Source organism: Zeus faber, assembly GCF_960531495.2.
Source record: "Zeus faber genome assembly, chromosome: 7".
NCBI classification, from domain to species: domain Eukaryota; kingdom Metazoa; phylum Chordata; class Actinopteri; order Zeiformes; family Zeidae; genus Zeus; species Zeus faber.
In genome coordinates this window covers 10,412,523-10,436,224 of record NC_137203.1, presented here as the reverse complement: position 1 = coordinate 10,436,224, position 23,702 = coordinate 10,412,523, and the positions used below count along the sequence as shown (strand labels likewise).

At 45.4% G+C, this 23,702-nt stretch overlaps 1 protein-coding gene across 1 annotated transcript in view; it reads right to left on the bottom strand.

Annotated features, from left to right (window-relative positions):
* Positions 1-23,666, bottom strand: part of rasgrf2b (Ras protein-specific guanine nucleotide-releasing factor 2b) — a gene marked incomplete at both ends in the record, with an annotated part of 47,710 nt that extends 24,044 nt beyond the window's left edge. The window contains 6 exons of the mRNA XM_080004055.1: positions 715-831; positions 944-1,080; positions 3,646-3,735; positions 8,214-8,361; positions 11,164-11,270; positions 23,391-23,666. Of these exons, the coding sequence (XP_079860181.1) occupies positions 715-831; positions 944-1,080; positions 3,646-3,735; positions 8,214-8,361; positions 11,164-11,270; positions 23,391-23,666 (875 nt within the window). The remainder of the gene's footprint in view (positions 1-714; positions 832-943; positions 1,081-3,645; positions 3,736-8,213; positions 8,362-11,163; positions 11,271-23,390) is intronic.
* Between the last annotated feature and the right edge of the window lie 36 nt (positions 23,667-23,702).

The window sequence follows — 23,702 nt, the reverse complement described above, 5'->3', positions numbered from 1 at the left end:
GAAATGACAGCAGCATTTTACATTTTGAGGACAGTATTCCAGATGACTGATAGATGGTGCACCGCCTCATCAATGGGGGGATGCAATGGATCAAGACGGGAGAACTATTAACAAGGTATTTAAAGAAGTCATTCACACCCTGGTTTGAGCTACGCTCCGTTCAGTTTTGATAAATGTCAAGGAGTGGGCGGGGAGGATGGGGAGGTGCGTCTCGAAAGATTTGAAAATCAATCAGTCAATTCAGGTTGGTTAGCGTTGAATGGACGGCTCTCCTCTTTTCTTACCTTGCAATTTATTTATTAAATTTTTTCGACACAGAGAGCCAGTGAAAGCACTAATCTACATCAGCATCCTCCCTGCACAATATTGATTTCAAACAGTGGGTGGCGCTGTTGAGCCCCGTTTGCTACCTATAGTGCAGATCCGATCACATTTCTGAAGAAATACCAACATCACCACCAGGACAAATGTGTTAGAATTTAGAACAGTCCTAAATCTCAGTTTACAGCCCAAAAGTAAGCAGTACCCACTTTTAGCTCCTCACTAATCTATAGACACAAAGCCTACTGTGCTGTATATGTATTTACACTAACCTGTTCAAACTATAGACATTCACACACACACACACACACACACATACACACACACACACACACACACACACACACACACAAACACACACACACAGGCATGCGTACGTGCACACCTACACACCTATTCAGGAAGATGCTGCTGACATCATCATGGCAAATGGGGGGTTTCTTGGAGCTGGCGGCCATCCTCAGAGGTCTGAGGAAGCAGTTGACCAGGATGTACAGCTGGTGCACGTACCTGACACAAGAAAACACGTCAGTGATTTCCTGCGATTATTGTTATTATTATTATTATAATTTATAACGCACTGAGGTCTTGTCGTTGAGTGTTTGCGCGTGGAGAAACATACTCCGTCTCGGCCTCCACCATGTTGAAGACGATCTGGTTCCGCTTCCTCATGCTCTCGGCGTGCGGAGAACAGATGTAGTCCTGGACGATGATCTTCCACTTCCTGCGACACAACCAGCCTCGCATGAAGCTCTGCACCTGAGGTCACACACACGTTAGGCGGCGTGGAGGGTTAGGCTGGGTGGGGTGAAAACCACACACACACACACACACACACACACACACACACACACACACACACACACACACATAAAACCCGAGCCTCATTTTGCACCCTAGCCATTACTTTTCCCCCCCATGGTAAATCGATCGCAAATGGAAAAATTTAATCGAGAATTACGACATCTGGCAAAATTTACCATTCCATAAGATTGGTACGTATCATCAGAATAACTGCAATTCTTTCACCTTCCCACCCTCATGCGTGCGGAGTCAGATGATGACATATTGACGGCTCATGACAACACGCTTGCTTTGAAACTGAATGGGACGTGACTGTGTGGGAAAATGTGTTTCACTGAGAGCGCCTCGCCAGCCGGCAATGCAATTATGTGACAGCAAGATGTTCTCAGCGTGCAATTTAGTGGCAGTGAAATGTTTCCTTGAGAAAAGTGAGGTAAGCCCACGATTGGCTTTAACCCTCACAATGTCAATTTTTTATAGGTCAGAAATGCATTCACATTTGTGTAGTACACGGTATATACAGTATATATATATATATTTATATAAATAGCTCACAGCTATCAGCCTAATTTCCACTGAAACATATCAGACAATATACCCACATCCTCTGCAGTCAACCACCATGGATATAACACAGGAAAACACATACATGTGTGTGCAGCAGTGGATAATTCCAGGTTGAAAGCGTGAAAGCCCTTCCATGTTTTCCCTCGCCTCCACACATGGTCCGACTCAGCTAAATTCACTCATTAATTGGACCCCAGGGTGGTGCTTATTATTAGGGAATCCAGGTGCTCGACTCCAAATACAGGGGAGGATGTACTCGGTAAACTTGTAACCTTCCCCCCCTCTGCATACATTCATCGTCAGCGGCGGGGTGAGGGCATGGAGCTCCGTGCCTCGGAGTCAGGGACCGGTCAATGGAGGAAACAAAGCAAACAGTGAGTTGGACCACAGGGGAAACTGAGCCAGACCACGTCCGAGCCCAAAACTCTCTCTCTATCCTCTCTTTCTGAGTCTGGTTTCTTGCATTACAATAATGGACCCGCTCCCTTATAAACCTCAGGCCTTGAAAAAAAAAAGCTCAAGCTGGAGTTTAGACCCCTATTGTGTGTAAACCTGCCTCCACAGCTTATTCGTGATGGCAGTTACGTTTATAACATTGTCAGTCCTCTGTGGAACACCATCATTTGCCTTCACTACGTGTGGTAACTCGATAGCAATGACGAGGTAGAACAGAAGTTCTTGATAAACCATCGAGGAAAAGCAGGTTGTTCCAGGTCTGACGTGCTTTACAGGGGAGTGGACCTCAAGATACTGGGCTGAGACAGATTGGGGAGCGAAGGTTTGGGGTTGAGCGGTCTTGGCCGGTTTCCTTCTCTAGGTTTGGGTTGGCTTTGTTCCTTTGGCCCAATCTCAGTGTCCTCCCTGTGCCCCATTCCTTCCAGGGATGAATAAAGTATCTATCTTTCTATCAATCTCAGCACCCAGCCCTGACCCTACAGTAAGCGACGTCACCTGACAGTCATCCGAAATGCGCGGGTCCAAGAGGGTTCGTGGTCTCAAGACATGGTATGAATATGAGGAATGGGACGTTCGGCACCTTCCCAACAACGCCGAGGAGGGTGTCCAGCTGCATCTGCTTTTCCCTTTTGCTCTCTTCCATCTTTTCGTCCAGCTCCCTCTGCCTCTTCTGCTGCCTTCCCCGTATTGGTTTGGGGCTATTGGAACCCCCAGACGCTTTCTCAAAACAGAACAGATTATTTCTTCCTGAACTAAATCCTCTTTCTGGCTCCTTTCTTCTGTTGTCTTTTCTAGTTTTTTGTTTTTTTTTTGGCACTTTTTTTTTCCTTCCCCTGGTATCCCTGTTTTTTATTGTCACAGCACTATGAACTTTGAGGCGACGCCCTCAAGCAAACTCAACAGGATCGCAGACTTGTGGGACGGAAAGCGGACTTAAAGGCCTTAAAAAAAAAAAAAAAAGTCTGCGAGAGAGTCCTCAAGCACCTCAAGCACCTCGCAGGGCCTTTGAGTTCTCTCTGGTAGGAAAGGAGGAACTGCCTCTATTTAAGCTTCCAGGCGGAGCGGTGGCGGTTACAGTATGTCCAGGGGTCTAAAACATGGAGTGGACAATATTGACACTTAGTTGGCGGCGTTGGTTCTGGTGTCCTTATCTGCGCACTATCTATCTATCTATCTATCTATCTATCTATCTATCTATCTATCTATCTATCTATCCATCCAAAGGTTGCACCATTACCATATTAGGACCCCCTTGAAAATGAGGTGTTACATCTCAAGGGGCTACCCTTTCAATAAATCCAGTTCTATTGAATATTTACTGCTGCTACTGCTGAGTCCTAAACCCCAGCTGTCAGCCAACGGAGAGCACTGAGCCATTACTTTTACTGAACAACATAGAGTTAGACCTTTTGACATTGGACTTGATTTCATTCGTCAAAAAGGTATTTTGCCAAGAATACCTGTTTAGCCAACGCTCACTTGGTGTGTTCACCTTACCTTTTTGATTTTTTTGATGTCTGGGTCTTCCTCTTCTTGGTTCACGTGGTACGGCCGCATCCTCTCCTTGGTCTTGTTGAGAGCAATGATCTGTCAAGGAAGCACGGACGTAGGAGCATATAGCCTCTCTTGAACATGAATGATATACCGCAGTAAATAGAAGGATGTAAGTCAGGACACAATAATACACATTCTAAATGAGATGAAAATGTTTGAGGATGTTGTCGTATGCTCAGTGTACAGTGGATTTTTAGCAGCATCAAATATCCTGTTTGTTATTAGTCTTCATTGACACAGACAGAAGGAGATACAACAGATGAAAAACAGAGAGGGTGAGAAAGATAGAGCGAGACAGATAGAGTGAGACGGATAGAGTGAGACAAAGCTGCTGTAGTTTACACCAGGGAAGGTGCAGAACAGGAAAAAGGTAGGTAACCATAATAAGTGCATATACAGGTTTTGCAGATTTGAGCGGTTCCTTTATTCCTCTGAGTAAACAGTACGAGCGTCACATGGAGCAGCCCTGTGTCGTAAAAGCAGAGTGACCTCACAACGGGTTTTTAAATCATTTTCGGCTGCTCTGGACAATCATCCTGACAGAGCAGAGTCAGGGTTGCCAGACATTACCTCACTGCAAGTTCTAACAGACAAGACCCTAATGTCCCAGATTTACGTATGGAGTGCATATGAACAGTAAAACACTGCAGTTACTGTGTTTTTAATTTGAGATGTATTTCACTATACTAGACAAAATAAGGTGGGGACACTTTCTCAGTCACTCTCTAAATCGGCGCCTATGATACAAGGTGATGCAGACGATAGTCCTACGATGGGGATAAGAGCAAAAAAGATAAGATGAGATAGGATAAGATAAGATAAAAACAAGATAAGATAAGATAATAAAAAACAAGATAAGATAAGATAAAATAAGATAGTATAAAAACAAGATAAGATAAGATAAGATAAGATAAGAAACAAGATAAGACAAGATAAAATTTGATAAAAAAAGGATAAAATAAGATAAGATAAGATAAGATAAAATAAGATAAAGAAGGATCAAATAAGATAAAATTAGATAAGATAAGATAAGATATCATTTTATTAAAAAATGATCAAATATGATAAGATAAGATAAAAACAAGATAAGATAAGATAAGATAAGATAAAATAGGATAAAAAAGGATCAAATAAGATAAGATAAGATAAGATAAGATAAGATAACATAACATAACATAACATAAGACTTTAAACATTAAAGCGCTGACACCCGCGCTTTAATGTTCGGACGCAGAGGGACACTGGCTTCAGATTTACTAGTTTCATCATCCATACGCTGGTGGACGTTCCATTTAATTATTCATGATCGGGGAGGAGCAAACACATAACAACACACACACACACACACACACACACACACACACACACAGTCCAACAAACAAGCAAAGCAGAGTGCTTAAACAAGATGGATCACAAATTGCACGTTGATACTCCTCGTCTCATCCATTATTCATGAGCGGTCCCGTAACGCAGAGCAGATGTGTCCAAACACAGCGATATTCCTTCTATTATCCTCCGCTCGCAGCTGGGAATCCATCCTCTACACTTGTTGCTCTAAGTCAGATTAACTTTGTACGGCGAGCGCCGTGACCGGCCGAGCCGATGGAGGGATTACTACGGCACTTTCGCCGCCAACCTGTTCACACGAGCAGTAAGTGACACGAGGGAGAGGGAGAGCCCTTAAAAAAAGAAGAAATGAAACAACTGGACGTGACAGCAGATATGATCTAATGAGCTGTCCCAGCGAGCGGGCAGCCTCCCCCCCGGAGCCAAACAGCTGCTCTGCCTGGAGCTCAATCTCTGGGCACCTGTCAAGCACACAACGCGGATGCAGCGTACGTGTGTGTGTGTGTGTGTGTGTGTGTTTGTGTGCGTGTGTGTGTGCGCGCGTCCGATCAAAACAAGAGGCTTCGTGCACCGACCCGGGTGATTCCGACCGGCCATCGAATGCGACTCCAACATGGAGACCGAGAGAGGTGAACAGAAGCTCTGCTGGAGAAATCACTTCATTCCAAACGCACACACACATAACACACGCACACACACACACACACACAAAAGGAACAAGCTAAGGCACACATACACTGCCATCATATACATGTAAATCAGAATCAGAATGAGTTCAATGAATTTGGATGAATTAGCATATACAGGGAAGTTGTCATGGTGGTGTTTGGTGTGTTTCACTAAAGACCAACCAGAAAGCATAATTCCATGGGAAAATAATTTGTATAAAATAATAATTAAAATAAATGGAATAAAAAGCAAGTAAAATCTAATTTTAATTGCCCAATATAGACAAGTAACCGAAATATAATGTATTTGAGAATTACAAAAAAACACATCCGTAAACATACATTCACTACCTCGACAGGAAGCACTCATGGAGGAGTCGCTTGAGCCTGACTGAGCACGAGGCACGTGCACGTTAGGGTACACACACACACACACACACACACACACACACACACACACACACACACAAACACACACACATGCACACACATACCCACATCCACACCCACACCCACACCCACACACACACCCACAAAGACACACAAACACGCAAAAAGGACATGCTAAGGATTAACGGATTCCGGCAGTGCCCATCCCAACCATTTTCCATTTCCAGGGAAATATAATAACGGGAAAACAGGATTTTATTTTTTTAACATTTACAACATATTGGTATAGGCCTGTATTTAGACCATATCTTGGTCTAACGTTTACTTTCTTAATATGTATATGTTTTCATGTTTTAAGACATGTTTAGTAAGTTTATGCAACAGCTGTGCATGATGCATGTGCCGGTGGAACACGCTGAAAGCTTCTTGTCATTAATAAACACAGAGCGCCACAAAGTCCTTTTGTTTTAATTAGGGTGATATCTCTTTTATGTGTGACAGGCCTCCGTCTGGTTTATCCATAATGGACCTCAGCATATTTTGTTTGATTACAGTATGTAGAACATTTTCTATTACTACAGGCCATTTCATCAATTGAATTTTTGCATTGGCTTATCTCTAATGTTTTATATGCTATTATTTTGTTATAATACAAGACCACTGTCGCAGGCCTGCCCTGTGTTAAAATGTTGATTTGCATATTGCAGGCAGGCCGCTGGAATCGTTCACTGTATTGGCTTAGATGCAAGATTGCACAGTGTTACTTTGAAATCTCAAAGTTAAAATAAATAAATGTTCTGTAAACTTTGAGCGATCATGGACTTTATTACTATTATCAAACATTGTTTGGCTACAGAAGGTCTGGCATACCAGCAGCTTCTGAGCGCAAACAGAATATGGAATCCCTCTCAGCTAAATAGAATGATTTTGGCAACGCAAAATGACTTGCTTTAACAAATTTTGTTTGTTTATACAATCAACAATTCTCAAATATCACTTCCATGGGGCTGTTCTCAGCAGACAGCTCACAGGCAATGAGCTTGGCATTTCATATTCTCTGCAGGAGTCACAGCTATAATGAAATTCACACTGCACGCGAAATGTATATTATGTTCATTCTGATATTGATTAACATTAATGGCTTTCTTTTGCCTGGATGATTATTAATCCCACCAAATAATACAGAAAAGCTGTCAGCTGTTGGGAACCCATTTTTCTCCTTGTGACATTTAGTGTTGCTTGAGAACAGCTGAAAACAAATAAATTTGGAAAATATATTCAACCCTATCTTACAAATACATACACAACTGGTGTATTTCATTGTATTATTATGTTATATAATGTACATGTAAATGTATGCACGCATATGAATAAACACACACACACACACACACACACACACTTGATTATACGCTACAGTATCTATGTAATTTCCCTCTTCACTTCAGAAGGCTTCTCTCAGAAGTGTTACAATAACCTGATGGTGAGCTCTCTTGTTTATTTCACAGAGCGATTATAGACATTGATTTAACGACCACAAATCAGTAACAACCTGCTGTTAGTGTGTTTGTGTTTGTGTGTGTGTCTGCTTGTGTGTGTATGTTTGCATGTGTGTGTGTGTGTGTGTGTGTGTGTGTGTGTGTGTGTGTGTGTGTCTGTGCGTGTGTGTGTGTGTGTGTGTGTGTGTACGTCTGCATGTGTGTGTGTGCGGGGTGCTGTGATGAACAGATTGTAATTAATTTTGATTAAAAGTGATAAGGTAATTATGTGTGTGTGTGTGTGTGTGTGTGTGTGTGTGTGTGTGTGTGTGTGTGTCTGTCTGTCTTATTGGGGATTACAAAGAGAGGGAGAGACATCTTTCTGAGAGACAGAGAGACAGACAGACAGACAGTGGTGATAGCTGAACAGATCGTGGTGCGGTGGATAAGCATGATGGCCGCTCGTGCAGCCTGACTGACCGCTGCTCGCACCCACTCCTCACCAGCCACACACAGATCTGTGAGCATACACTACACAGAAACACTACTTGGTTTTTGTGTGTGTGCGTGCGCACATGTGTGTGTGTGTGTGTGCGTGCGTGCGTGCATGCGTGCGTATGAGCAGCACCTCTGCTTTGAGCCTCTCGATCTCAGTGTCCTGGTCCTCCAGCTGAGTGCGGAGCTGGTTGGCCGCCACCTTCTCAGTCTCCACGATCTGAACCAGGTGGATGTACTTCTGCATCAGCACCTCACGTTCAATGATAATGTCAGAATAACTGGAAACAAAACGAGAACCTAAAGATTATTCAATTGGAGCCTAAAGACACCACCACAGACCATTCTCATCCCTTTAGTTTATTTCATTTTCGACAGGTGTGAATCGGCACTTTTAAATGAGGTGTGCGCCAAATACGGGAACCATGCAACAGTCTCAAATAAAAGTGAAAGTGAAAAAAAGTCAAATAAAACAAAGTATGGTCACTGAATGTGTCTGTCGTGTGGGGATAGTGTGGTTTGAGTAGCGACACCTGTCCTGGGTCTAGGCAATTGGGGCCCAGGATCAGTGTGACTGCAACAGGTAAAACTCCCATCCCCACACACACTCAGGAGAGGAGCCCTTGTCATTGACACGTGTCCATCTGCTCCTGGGCTTATTCCACATAGCCCACTTTCTACAATAAACTGTGTGTCTGAAACCCCATTGTCTGTGTCTCTGTGCAGTTTTGCCTCCGTGTGGTAGGCAAAACTGCCACACTGGCAGATGAACAGGGACTCCCCGGGACCGGGAAGGGACACAGCAGCAGCCCTCTCCCGACTGGCAGCAGCAGCACCCAGGGTGTCCGGTGGAAGACTGAGGGAGACGCAGCCGCAGCAACCAACCGCTGGCAGCTAGCTGCTCTGCCCAGCAGCCACCGCCGTGACCATGCAGCAAGCCAGGCCACCCCTCCAAGCTTTCCTCATAACAACCAAGCCCTGCCACACCAGCATCGCAGCCCAAGGCACCACGCTTTGGGAGGAAGGAGGGAAGTCTGTTGTCGCCCTGGGGGAGGGTCGTCAGTGGACCAGACTGTGCCGGGGAACCAGTTCCCTGGGAAGGGGGACCAGTTTCTTTTGTTGGACATTTTGTTGGTCTTAGGTATGGGAACCCTGTTTGAGAGGCCAGAGTTATATTTATTAAAGGAACGATATAGAAACCCTGTGTCAGAGTCCGGGCATTTTTTGTATTTCTTTGTCTCTGCTTGGTGGGGTGGGTCAGGGATTCTCTCTATGTGGTGTGGGGATGGTGTGGTTTGAGCAGCCACACCTGTTCTGGGTCTAGGTAATTGGGGCCCAGGATCAATGTGGCTGCATACTTGTTGCTTGTTGGTTGGTCTAATGAGCAACAGGTAAATCCCCCATCCCCGCACACACTCAGGAGAGGAGCCTTGTCATTGACACGCGTCCATCTGCTCCTGGGCTTGTTCCACAATAAACTGTGTCTGAAACCCGGTCGTCTGTGTCTCTGTGCCGGAGATCCCCGAAAACGCCTCTTGGGTGGCGTGTGGCAGGTAAACCTGCCGCAGTGTCCAATTTAATGTGATACCAGAGCCTCATTGGCGAAAAGTGAGCACGCACAGAAGAAAAAGGTGCCACATTTTACACAGATGTTGGAAGGGGAAAGGTCAGAACTTCTATGGAACCGAATCCGTAAGCACATTGTGGAGAAAAATAAGAAACTGGGGGACTCTGGAACTCTGGAAGCAGCTAAAAATCGATGGGGCTGGATGTAATTTCAAATGACCACCATCGTCTCTCATGCTCTTTACTGTCATCGAACAGTTTCAACGACTGCCTGCCCCAGTCAGTTGTGGGCGTTAGCGGGGAGGAGACATGCATGGAGGACTGTGTGATCACGGTGTCAGAAATCAGAATATGTAATTAAACTTTCAGTCGTGCACATTTGACGAATAAGGTTTCTGTTGTTTCGTAATAAGGAAATGTTAAGCATAAATATAACTGGATGAGAAAATGAAACAATGCATCCTTTCTGGTATAATTATGACCTAAGAAAACAAAACTATTGATATAAATGCACTCGAAACGCTTTTTTTCACGTCTTTTTCTATTTACACTATTCAACACTTAATTTAAGGACTATTATTGGATGTATAGCATTGTTAAGTCTGGCTCTGCATGCATGCTTTTCAGGACAACACAATGGCTCCTCTATCAGGGTCGGAGGGTTTGTTTTGAGCTTGTATTTAGCGCCTCGCTCGTGGAATAACCTCCAAAACACACAACATGTTAATAATCTGGTCTCCTTGGGTGAGTTCAATGCCTGTGCCACTGTTTTCCACGAACTGGAGTTCTGTACACCTGCTGTCTCATTCCTTCTTTTTATTCTTCTGTAAGGTTGTATTTGGCATGCCATCTTGGTCAGGTCTCGCTCGGAAAGGAGATATTTAATCTGAAGTGTTTGATCCCCACCCCTCATGTAGTACAGAGGTAGGGTTCATTCCTGCAGCGGCCCAGCCTTTTCTCCAATCCGGACGCATGGCCCCATCCCAACAGCAAGGGTTCAATACAAGTAATGGGGGACAAATCCATTATCTGTTTTCAGTGCAAAAACTCACTCCACATTACAGTTAAGGCTAATGTGATGCAAAAGCCGCCGGATTTTGAAAATTATGTTGTTTCGAAAAATGACATTTTGTTTTTATGGCTAAAGTTTGCTGGCGCTCACGGTTAACTGAAATGATGAGTGAGTTTCTGCATTGAACACTGACTGTTGATTTGTCCTCCACCACTTATATTGAACAATTGATGATAAGGTGTGGAGAAAAGGATGGACCGCTGCCAGGATTAAAGCTACCTACGTACCACATGAGGGGTGAGTAAAACAGGGACAAACTTAAAAGCTTCACAGCTGTTTCTTTGAAAAAAAAAAAAAAGAAATCAAATGGAATTTATTGGAAAGATTATCAAAATAGGTGGCTTGGGTTCTCCAGATCCAGCCACATCAACATCCAAGCCCTTGTTTTGCGGCAATGCGATTGCGCTGGGAGCGTCAGAGTCAAAAGGTGCGTCGGGGAGCGTACCTGGCCTGCTGGATGGCCTCCACCCATTCATCACACTCGCTCTCCTCGTCCGTCCTCAGCTCCAGAGGCTTCTGTCCGTCGTGACCGAACACAATGAGGAAGTAGTGCTGAGGAGACACGGGACAAAAGGGACAAAGACGGTGAGGACACTAACTAACAGAACTAAGGGGACGCTGTACCCTTCAGCCCCCATCTAGGCCCATGAATACACAGCTATTTGTTTATTCGAGGGAAAGATTTAACCCTGACATCCAACACTTTTCGACAGTACATTCTTCTTTCTTTTTTATTTTTTTGGGAAAAACTCCCTTGAAGCATGTGGCCTTCTGCTTTTATTCATGCTGAGGATGTTCGCCCTTCACACATTTGCTGTTTGTTTTGTTTTTAACCAGACTCATTGTGTAGAGTTCCACGGTACTCACATGCAGGAGAAACCCAGAGCGAGCGAGAGAGAGAGAGAGAGAGAGAGAGAGAGAGAGAGAGAGAGAGAGAGAGAGACAGAGGGAGAGAGAGAAAGAGAGAGGGATGTTAGGGAAGGGTGGGTGGCTCTGCAGAGATAAAGAATTATTTGCTCACTGGGACAAAACATTGAATCTCGGCCGTCCCTCACTTCCTCAGCAGACTATTATCATCACCATCAATTAGCACCCCCTCTCTTTCTCTTTCTCTCCCCCATCTTTATCTCTCTCTTGTCTCTGTCTCTCTCTCTCTCTCTCTCTCTCGCTTTCTCTCTCTCTCTCTCTCTGTGTCTCTCCCCGTCATGTTATTCTGCCTTAACCTACTTCCCTAGGGCCAGCAGACAATGGATGCTCCAACACATGCACAGATATTCACATAGAAAAATGCATGCAGTGTGCGCGCACACACACACACACACACACACACACACACACACACACACACACACACACACACACACACACATACACACACACACACACACACACACTGAGAGACACCAGGCGCTATGAGAGGCGATACAGGCTTTTATTCAGATAGTTCTGTCCTGGGGCAGGGGGCAACCAGAAGAGCTGCTATTCTTAGCCAGGGACAACAGAGAAGACTGCATGCTCTCCTCCTCCTCCTCCTCTTCCTCTTCCTCCTCTCTTTCTCTCTCTTCATCCACCCACCTTTACTTCTCTCACTTTCTCTCCCTCTCTCTGCACTTCACCTATCCTCCCACTCCTCTGCCTCTCCTACCCCGTTCGCCTTCCGTCCTCTGTTCTCCTGTTGGTAAGCCCACTCCTCCACCTCCTACTCCCCGCTGCCTTCGTCCTCTCCTTTTTTTCTGCCTTCCTCCGCTTCCTCTGCCCCCCCTTCGCCTGTCGTGCCTCCTGAGTGGCAGTCGTCGGGGTGTAGTGAACCAAACTCGGCCCAGAAAAGAGACATTTGCCTCAGGGGCTCGGGGCCTGGGAAGAAGAGGAGGACGCGCTGAAGGTGGAAGGAAGCGCTGGACCTCCCCTCCACTTAGAGGAGCTTTCTGCTACGCAGCCGTCATCCCAATTTGTTTTATTACATTAATAATCATTTGTGCTCTAACGCTCTTTGACAGTGAGGGAGCGATAGAGAGGGAGAGAGAGAGAGAGAGAGCGAGGGAGGGAGGGAGGGCGAGAGAGAGACAAAACACGAGAGAGGTATGTTACATAACATTTCTTAACAGAGTACATATTTCTAAATCGTGTCGCCACCTAGAAAGATAACATTTCCATGGCAACCCGATATCTGGTGCCTTCAGCGTGTTTAGAGTTCCTATTTTCTGCCTTTCATTTCATCTCTCCCCCTTTCAATCTGTTTTACTATTATAGACATGATGAGGGATGGGGCACGGGGGACATGATGGGGAACATATTTGAGAAAGTAGACTGCGATGAAGTGCAGGGTAGTAAATAAAAAGCTATTTCTAATAAGGCTGAAGGTGGTCACGCGCCATCATCTGTGGGTGAAGAATGAATGTTTGTGTCGATGTGTCTTGATCTAGTTTTTTTTTTTTTTTTTAGCTCAGATGAAGAGGGGGGAATGCCACAACTATTCCTGTTTTTGTCCCCCCCCCCCCCCCCCCTTCTCGGCGCTGTAAACATGCAGCCTCGCTCCCTTCAGTCTATCGCGGCATTTAGGACAGGCGTCTCGCTCTTTGAATCAGCTCCAGCGTAGCCTCCAGCCCCGCGGGGCCTCCAGTCTACTGTAAGACATTTCATTTACAAGAATAAAGACAGACAGACAGAGATGGGGAGGGAGAGAGAGACTCTTTTCACTCTTCGTCCGTTGTTCCAAGTCTCCACCTTCTCTCTGTTCGCGCCACTAACGACCAATCTTCCCCCTCACCGTTTTTGACTTTTTATTTTTTTTATTTTTTATTTTCATCTTTATCATCTGAGAAGGGATAACGCTTGGCGCGAGGCACGGCGCGTCTGGCGAGACAGCGGCACAATGGAGGTCGGTGTGCGCGCGCGCACACACACACACACACACACACACACACACACACACACACGGCTAAACCATTAGAAGCACGCTGCTGCCAGGGAAGGAGGTGGAGGGATGGCGGAGGTGTCTGAAGAGAAGGTGAGCTCTACAAATGACTTACACACACACATACGCACGCACGCACACACACACACACACACAACACACACACACACACACACACAAACCACTTATACCACACACATTTAGACCCTGTCCATACGTATATTGATATTTATGAAAATAAATTTTTCCCCCTCCGTAAAAAAAGAAAAATGTTGTTGACACCAACAGTGTTTTAGGAAATCTCTCCATCCACACGAGAACAAAAAAGGAAAAAGGATTTAAAACACTCATGACAGGCATGACAGGGGAGTAAGGTTCTATAAGCCATAAAACCTGATGTCAGACACCACAGAAGCTCATTCGGAGCACGCAGCGTACTGAGCTCCCTCATAATATTCATACACGACACTGTGCGGACGCCTTTTACAAAGTTGGAAAAACTTTTAAACTTTTAGCGGAGACACGCAGAACAACACAACGTCTGACGCAGCTTCTCGCCGCACGCTGAAAGCCCTGACGTCAGCGCTTTCGAGAAGCTCCGTTTCACTCCCTCCGCACGCGGAGGAAAACAAGGGTTCTGAAAAGAATCTGCTTTTTTCCAAAGCTCAGCTTCCAGTGAGGGAGGCCATCGTTTCATGCGGATGGGAGACCAAAATTCAGAGAAGATACAAAGTTTTCAGAAAACAACCATCCATGTGTGTGGACAGGGCCTACACATACTGTGCACAACTGCATGGTCCACATAAACAAATGTAACGTGCATGAAAACACCTTAGCAGATGTTCAGTCTCGCACTTAATCTCCGAATCCGGTGATGATGGAGCACAATGTATTTCGCCAGAGATGAAAGAGGCCGACGCCAAAAATTGTCCGAGCCAGAACCATTACACGGACAAATGACCCACAACGTTCCCCGGTTTCCTGAAATCCTTGTCTGGCATAAATATTTAAATGGGAGAGGTGATTGAACGGCGGCGGCGGTGGCGGCGGCGGCGGCTGCGGTCCACCCATGATTAAAGACGGTGGGTGATTGCAGCGGCTAATGACGCGCGTCCCCTCCTCCATTTACAACCTGACTGGATCCCAAAAGCCCAACCACGGAGATCTGGGGCCTTGGACACGTCCACAGCTCCACGCACGTCACTTTGCCCCCCAATTTTGTGTCTGGGTCGGTCAGCGCTTTGATAATGTGCGGCTAGGTGGGGAGAGCGAGGCACTCAGGGCGCCGAGATAATCACGTTGATTCCGGTTAGTGTTGCAAAACAGAACTGTGCTTTTTGCAAAACCTGTGTTTTTGCTCAATTAAAATATCTATCAGCAGTGGTCAAAAGGAACATCTGGAGGAAATCGTCATTCATCTGTGAAACATTTCAATCCGTCCGCACAAGATGTTAATCTGTAGAAAGGAGGTGGTCGTTATCCAGCAGCTGTTTGGGAAACGGCTGCAGTGGATGGAATCCGAATCCGAATCCGAATCTGAATCTGTCGTCTGTCCCTCGATACTGAAACTGTGATTGTTTGTTGCTGCTGCAGGGTGAACAGCGCCATGGCAGAGAAAGGCTACAGAAACCACCAGCTGTGTGTGTTGGCGTTGTGTGTGTACACGCGTTCGTGTGTGTGTGCGCGTGTGCGCGCGCGTGTGTGTGCATCTTGCCATGGCAAAAGTAATCCACAAGATGGGACGAGAACCAATGATCGGGAATTCTTTCAAAGTTCCAAAACAATAATCCAGTGAAAATGCTGCTGAGACCCTGCATGAGCGTTGAACGTTGTGTGTGTGTGTGTGTGTGTGTGTGTGTGTGTGTGTGTGTGTGTGTGTGTGACTATACTTGTGAGGACCGGTCTCCGAACTGACAATTTTTTTCGTTTAGAAGTGCACCAGAAACCTGGGTCCTCAATTACCAGGTGTATTTACTCAGACCTTACTTTAATACCAGTACAAGAATGTGTGTGTGTGTGTGTGTGTGTGTGTGTGTGTGTGCGTGCATGCGTGCGTGCATGTGTGCGTGTGTGTGTTGGAGAAAAAGGTGGCACCAAAAATGAAATACAACTGGCGACTAAGTCATATTATAAACAGAAACAAGCTCCCACCTGCTGCGTTTCCCTCAACACTGCAGCACAAACATCTCACCACGTCACCATGGTAACACATGTAACAGATATTAAATCCTAACACACACACATTAGGTCATGGAAACATACCAAATACAGGCTATATCCATACATTAGTGAAGAGGGCGGAATCAGCCAGAGTTTTGCAAACGGCAAACTCAGCAAATCAGAACATCATTGCCAACTATAACGAACGGTGACTGAAATTTTAATAGCAGTTCTGATAGGAAACTCTGAGATTTATTTTGAAATCATCGTCATTTTTTATTATTTTTTTATTTGAGTTTGGCGTCTACTTGGATCTACTGCTCATCACGTAGGCACTTAGTGAGCTAGAAATATCGAGTGATGAGCTTGAATCCCCCCGTTGGATGGAAGAGTAGAACCCAACAGGTGGATGCAGGGGTAGGTGGAGGGAGCGCAGCAAGAAAACAGCAAAGCCGGCAGTAAAGCAGGCAGAAAAGTAGGCAAAAAAGCAGACACAGCAGGAGTGACTGCTTAAATAGGCCGTGCCCATAAGGGCGTGGAAGCACGTGGCACCGTCAAGTTGTCTGACAGGACTAGCTCCGTAAGCTACGCATCATTGAGAAGAACGGCAGCGTAAGACCTATCTCACACCCCTAAAACCCGCAAAATCTAACATTTAACCACTTCCCACCTCAAGTGACATGAAAATAAATATATTATTATATTTATTTAGTGTTTTTGGGACAAGTTGCATGAAACCCCATGTGTGGCACGTGTGAAACCCATGTACGGTGCTAACTTCTGCAGTGTAAGAAAATAAAAAGTGTTGTGATGCCCACACGTTAGGCTTTCAGTTTTACTACATTTCTTTATCAGGGCAATAAGTTGTGATTATGAAAAGGGCCACGAGGCAGTGAAAACAAAAATACATAAACTGTAAAAGAACCGTGTGTGAACGAGCGGGTCGCCTGCGCCCCGGTGTCCAGATTCCCTCTTCTTTGTATTCCACTCATTCCACTCGTTCGCTTGCTTCTATCGCTCTCCCTCGGGGGCCGCGATGTGCTCTTGTGCGCTCAACGCCGCTTCGCGGAATTGCTCCAGGGACAGAAAAAGAACCCGACAACAAAGAAATATAGCACGTGAGGGAACCTTTCACAATTCATAAGTTCACTTCTTACACATTTTCCTTCGGGTGTAGGATACAAGTTTACGACTTTATCTCATCAGAAATCTGGTTCCATTCATCTGATTGACTTTTTTTTTTCTTCATGTTTCGTGTGTATAATGAACATCTGTGTCCTTGAAGAGAATCCTAAAAGATTGTGCAAACTCTGTTCATTGTATTCCTTCTAATATATATATATATATAAATATATATATAAAAATTAAAAATAAAGATATATATATATATATATATACTGTATATATGTATATATCTCTCTATATCTTTTAGAAGCAGACCGGCCTCATGCAGCAGGCTGATAGTAATGAATCTACGCCTCCGCCCATCGATGCCGCATTGGTTTGTCACCTTTTTAGCACCTTCCAGCCAATAATACTCTCTTCCACATGGAGAGAGTAAAAATGTGCAAAGGAAAACATGACGTAACAGTGAGCTGTCAAAAGTGTTGTTAATAGTAATAAATTAATAACACAGTCATACATCTGTCTGTCTGTCTGTCTGTCCATCTATCTCTCTGTCTATCTATCTCTCTCTCTCTCTAGCTATCTGTCTATCTATCTATCTATCCGTCCGTCCGTCCGTCCGTCCGTCCGTCCGTCTGTCTATCTATCTCACTAGAATCCATATGAAACACATTGCGATGCTTCAATACTTCATTTTGTTTCAAAGTTGGCCGTGCCAGATTAAAAAGGATAGATATCCCTCTAGATACAGTGTATGTATTTGGATGTTCATAACCAAATCAACACTTATTTATTCATAGACCTGGTCACACATGTGTCCGTACGTTGTGAGAGACATAAACATGGAAAATCTATTTTTTTTTTCCCAGAATCACTTTTAATAATTCAAGGATTATACACTCATTCCTATTTTCAGCCCTCCGTCTGGACAAAAAGCGATCCGGGCCTGAAGGTTGGTGGGTTTTTTTTTTTATTTGTGAGAGAGACACGAGGGATCTGCGCGAGACGCTGCAGAGACTTTAATCTGAGCTCTGACTGGAGCTAATGATGCAGCGTCTAATGGCGACATCCCACTCCCTGCTGTCCACTCCGTCGTTCCGCCCACTGCTCGTTTCCTCCGCAACACGCGCTCTGACACCACCCAAAAAGACAACTACAAGCCTGCTCATGCATACACACACACACACACACACACACACACACACACACACACACACACACATATCAAAACTTGTGTACAAACAGAGCTGCGACCGTCTTTTATCGGGGATTACCTAACCTGTCTGCTTGTGAGGAGATTAATCAGCCCGCTCCCCTCCTCCTCAGTTTAGCAACGGCACTAAGCTCTGAATTTACAACGCGGCCTTTATCTCTTTTGGCGTCACCTGCACACACAAACACAAACACAAACACACACACACACACACACACACACACACACACACTTAATTTATTTCCCGCATTCTGGTGAATTTGTATGCACCGATTTGTGCCTTTTCTGCATAAATGTATGGTAGATTTGATGGTTAGACTTTATATATGTAATTTCATGTTTTAACTGAGGAGGGCTGCACGTGTTCTAAATATTAAGGGGGATGTATCCCCTGCAGCACCCCCGTGAAATCTACGCCTATGTTACACGCAGACACTGCATCCCTAATCAGCTGAGCTGTGAGATGCATCGCTGCTGCATCCCCGAGATGCAACACAATGCAATACAGATGCAGGAGGAGAAAACTAGAGCGCTTGTAATGCAAGAATGTACAGTACCATGTCATCATAAATCATCTTAATTATGCTCTAGGGGGTGGGGGGGGTTCTGGCGGCTGGACTCCCATCTATTGATGCTGGTGCTGATGCTGGTCATTTTACCACAAGTAAACAAATAAAATTGAAAAAAATACATGATAACCAGCTTCATATTTTTTTGCCAATTTACTCGCTTTTTTATACACGGATCAGCCACAACATCACTGACTGGTCAAGTGAATAAAATTGATCATCTTGTTGCAATGGAACCTGTCAAGGGTGTAAATTGCTAAAAACGTTAATGCTGCTATGATAGAAAGGTGTCAGAAGACACAGTGCATTACAGTTTGCTGCGTATAGGGCTGCGTAGCCGCAGACCGGTCAGAGTGTCCATGCTGAGCCCTGTCCACCACTGAGAGCTCCTACAATGGGCACGTGAGCTTCAGACCTGGACCATGGTTCAATGGAAGAAGGTGTCCTGGTCTGATGAATCATGTTTTCTTTTACATCACATGGATGGCCGGATGCATGTGCATCGTTTACCTGGGGAAGAGATGGCACCAGGATGCACTATGAGAAGAAAGCAAGCCGGCTGAGATAGTGTGATGCTCTGGTCAATGTTCTGCTGGGAAACCTTGGGTCCTGGTATTCATGTGGATGTTACTTTGACACGTACCAACTACCTACACATTGTTGCAGACCAAGTACACCCCTTCATGGCAGCAGTATTCCCTGAAGGCAGTGGCTTCTTTCAGCAGGATAATGCACCCTGCCACACTGCGAAAAAATGCTCACAATGGTTTGAGGAACATAGCAAAGAGTCCAAGGCGTTGACTTGGTTTCCAAATTCCCTAGATCTAATGGATGAGAACAGCAGCAACAACAAAAGTACCACAGAGCTGAGGAGCTGCAGAGTGAAGGAGTTGGACGCCCCCTGCAGAGCACCAGTCAAACACAAGCCAGCGCACAGAGGTATTAATTATGCTATTATGTCTGATGAGGTCATACATATAGATATATAGATACAGATATACTGTATATTACATATATACGGTATACTGTACAGATATATCAATCTTCAGCAAACAGCCCGGTCAGTACTGTTGATTTGACTTAGCGCTGTCCAGTGCTGTTCATATCAACGCTTCAGATAACTGTCCACTGTATCCAGGAATCGATACTCTATCTTGATTGAAATAATTATTTATCAATGATAATAGGTGTTGGGCCGAAGTGAAAGAAGCCAGCGAGGGAGCGAGATGGGGATGGAGGGAGGGAGGGAGGGAGGGAGGGAGGGAGGGATGGATGGATGGAGAAGGCGAATGGGAGTCAGGGCAGAAGAGAGAAATTAGTTTCCTGATGTCGGCAATTATCATGAGGGGAAAACAGTGGAAAAGCCAATCCTCCGAGAACGTGTTTAGAGTTACAGGAGATTCATAATGAGAGCTAATTATTCGAGGATGCGCGCGCGCATGCACTCACACACGCGGGCGTGCGCGCGCACACACACACACACACACACACACACACACACACACACACAGAAAGACACACACACACACTAGGAAGTCAGATCTGCACTCCAAGTGTGAAATATTGTCCTGCCTTCCTTTGCGGTGTCTCTAATGAGGGAAGAGACAGCTAATAAGTCATTTTTTTTTTAAATAAGTACTCCTCTTTTAACAATTACTCCTTTTTTACTAAGTCCTCCTTTTATTCCTGCCGTTAACAGCCGCACACGCTTCCTCAGAGCCAAGTCAAGACGGGCTGACATGACTCACCTGCCCCTCAAGTGTCCTCCTCTCTCCTCTAATCATTTCCCTTTTGACCCAAAGTCCTCTATATTTAAAGAGTTGCAGCAGCCATGGGCATCGCATCCGAGAGGCCCCGGCGGCCCCGGCGTGTTTTTCCCAGATTCCCGCGCCGGGAAGATTCTCTAAGCGAAAAGGTCACAGGTTCAAGATCCCGGCAACAGCCAGTTCATCTGTCCCTGTCCAAACGCATTTCCTCAAACGCACAGAGCGCCGCATGCTCCAGTGGTGCCGAGCGGAGACGGACATACACCCAAAGCCCCCGGTGAACACCGTGCGTGTGTGCGTGAGTGTGTGTATGTGTGTCTTCCCAATCTTCAAATGTGTGTGTGTGTGTGTGTGTGTGTAGCATTTAAAGAAGGAGAAGAAGGCTTAAGTGCTCTGAAATACTGTAAACAAACAGAATGTGCCACTGATGGGGGGATCGGATCTTCTTATGCACAGCAAAGTCAATGTGGTTGCGTACTGCGTGTGCGTAGATCTGAGAGAGAGAGAGAGAGAGAGAGGGGGAGAGGGGGAGAGAGAGAGAGAGAGAGAGAGAGAGAGAGAGAGAGAGAGGGAGTGGAAGGAGGAGAGGAAGGCAGTGGCTGGCTGTGCTGTGTGGGTGAGATGAGGCTCAGTGTGTGGGAGTGAGGCTGCAGGTTGCTGGCACACTCTGTGGAGGAGGAGGAGGAGAGGAAGTGGATGGAGAGTGGGCCTTTGCTTTAGTCCTCTCTCTCTCGCTCTGTCTCTTGCTCTGTCTCTCTCTCGCTCTCTCTCTCTCTCTTCTCTACACGCTCTTTGCACAGGCAAACATCCCAGGAACTGACCTGTGTTCCGGAATTCACTTTGATTCATATTTGTTTGAACATAAACCTGCACGCACGCACGCACACACACAAAGCCTCACCAGCAGGCCAGTATGTCATTGTATGGCTGTCCTGTTACATGGTAACACAAGGTTTCTTCTGAGAGCACATCAAAAAAATAACTCCAAATAAGAAACTTAGCTGTAATGTGTGTGTGTGTGCGTGTGTGTGCGTGTGTGTGCGTGTGTGTGCGTGCGTGCGTGCGTGCGTGCGAGAGAATGAGAGAGAACGAGAGTCAGAGAGAGAGTAAGAGTGAGGGAGAGAGTCAGAGAGAGAGCGAGAGTCAGAGAGAGAGTGAGAGTGAGGGAGAGAGTCAGAGAGAGAGCGAGAGTCAGAGAGAGAGTGAGAGTGAGGGAGAGAGTCAGAGAGAGAGCGAGAGCTAGAGAGAGAGAGAGAGAGAGAGAGAGAGAGAGAGAAGAGAGCGCAAGTATCAGAGTGGAGAGTCAAAGCCAAGTGGCGTCTCCTCGGAGCCAAGAGAGACAGAGAGGATTTGGAGCTGGCATGGCGGCGTAGTGTAGCATAAGGATAGCATTAGCGGTTGATTCCATGCATCACAAGGTCCACATTCATCCCTCCCCATCATAATCAGTGAATATTCAACAAACCGCAGCATCCACAAAGTTAGAAAAACCTCCTAAAAATAGTCAAGTGAAGTCAGGGGATCAGGTGACTGCATGCATACCAAACAAACGGCCAGCGGTGCTGCAGCAGAACTTGATTATTGTCGAATGGTTTATTCCATATTAGTATATGCACCGTGCAGAGGTGAGGAGGCCAACGCTCGCCATGTTGTCAGAGTGTTTTTGCAGTGGTTTTTTTTGGGGGGGGGGGTGTTGCTTATAGAGAGAGAGAGAGAGAGAGAGAGAGATAGCTTCCAAATCCAAATTTTTCTGAAATGATTTTGAGTTTGTGGAACTGAATCGCCCCTCTGAGTTCATCCTTCATGTAGTTCACTGTGCATCTACTCCTAGTGTGTATTATATCAGACAGGATGTTTGTAATTTAAAAAAAGAAGGAATCGATACAGATCAGTGTAGATATTTGGGCAGTACGGAACTGTCTCCTTCTGACAGCTTTGAAGAGGAAATAAAGAATACCCCACAAGGGTATGGATTGAATGATTAGGATTGATTACTGAATTGGATTCAGAGCGCAATATTTAGACTTTAAAAGCGAAAGCATCAGTTCAATCCCCATCAGATGTGGTTACGGTTGGTGGGGCTCAACAGTGTGTAGATGTGTAGTTCACACATGCAGTAGTGATGCCATTGTATGTGCAGTCGGCGTAACTGTGGCAACAGGCAACACACTCAAGCAAGGGGTTAAATATATGTTTGAATGTTTCCATAGCAACAAGATTTACCGATGAAACCACAGAAACAAGGAGACAACTTGTTGGGAACGGTACCCTGAATGGACCAACGATTTCACTGATATAATGCATATTATCATCTTATACTGTTCATTTGAGACTGTTTAGGGGGCAGCTTCTTGACAACCCCCCCAAAAAATTTTAATAAAAGCAAAACGAAGAAATTATTATAGTGTATAACGTATGTATAATGTAGTACTGTATACATTCATGGTTGTACCTTTTAATATTAATATATGATTTTTTTTCTCATGTTTGGAATTTGAATTAATGATTAAACGAGACTGGAAACAACACTACAGGTTGTGGACAGGTTACATTAGATTGGATTGGATTAGATAAGATTAAACTTTATTGTCGTTGCACAAAGTCCAAGTACTGAGACAACGAAATGCAGTTTAGCATCTAACCACAAGTGTAAAAGAAGCAGTAAAGTGCAGCGTTTAAGGTTGCGACTGCGGTGCCCTGATCCAGGCCGGGGAGTGTGAATTTTAATCCCAAATTATTCAAAAGGTAGAGGATCAGTCGGAACGGCATGGGAGGGAGGATAATCTTAATCATTATGGTTTATGAAAATGTATGGGCAGCGGTTGACTCCAATCCTCTCATACACGGATGTTCTGGACCCAAGCGGAGCTCGGACGCAAATCCCTGGCACCTTTAAAGATCTCCCCTAATTTGAGCCTCCCTCACCTGTTTCTCCAGCGCCTCCTTGGCCGTGGTGCACACCTTGGGAGCCGGCACCCTCTCGCAGGTGCAGCCCTCCAGCAGGTAGATCCCTGCGGGTCGAGTGCTCTGCTCGTTCTCAAAGTAGAAGAGCACATTCTGGTAAAGGGCGAAGAACTTTTCGTGCCAGCGGCTGTTCTCCGCGGTCTTCTTGCTCAGGTAGCCGCGCTTGGTGCCTTCTTTGCGCGCAACCACCGACAGGAACAGCGCGTGTCCTTCGTTGTAGCGGACACTTTTCTGCATTTTGGCAAAAACCAAACTCAAACGGAAAAAAAAAAA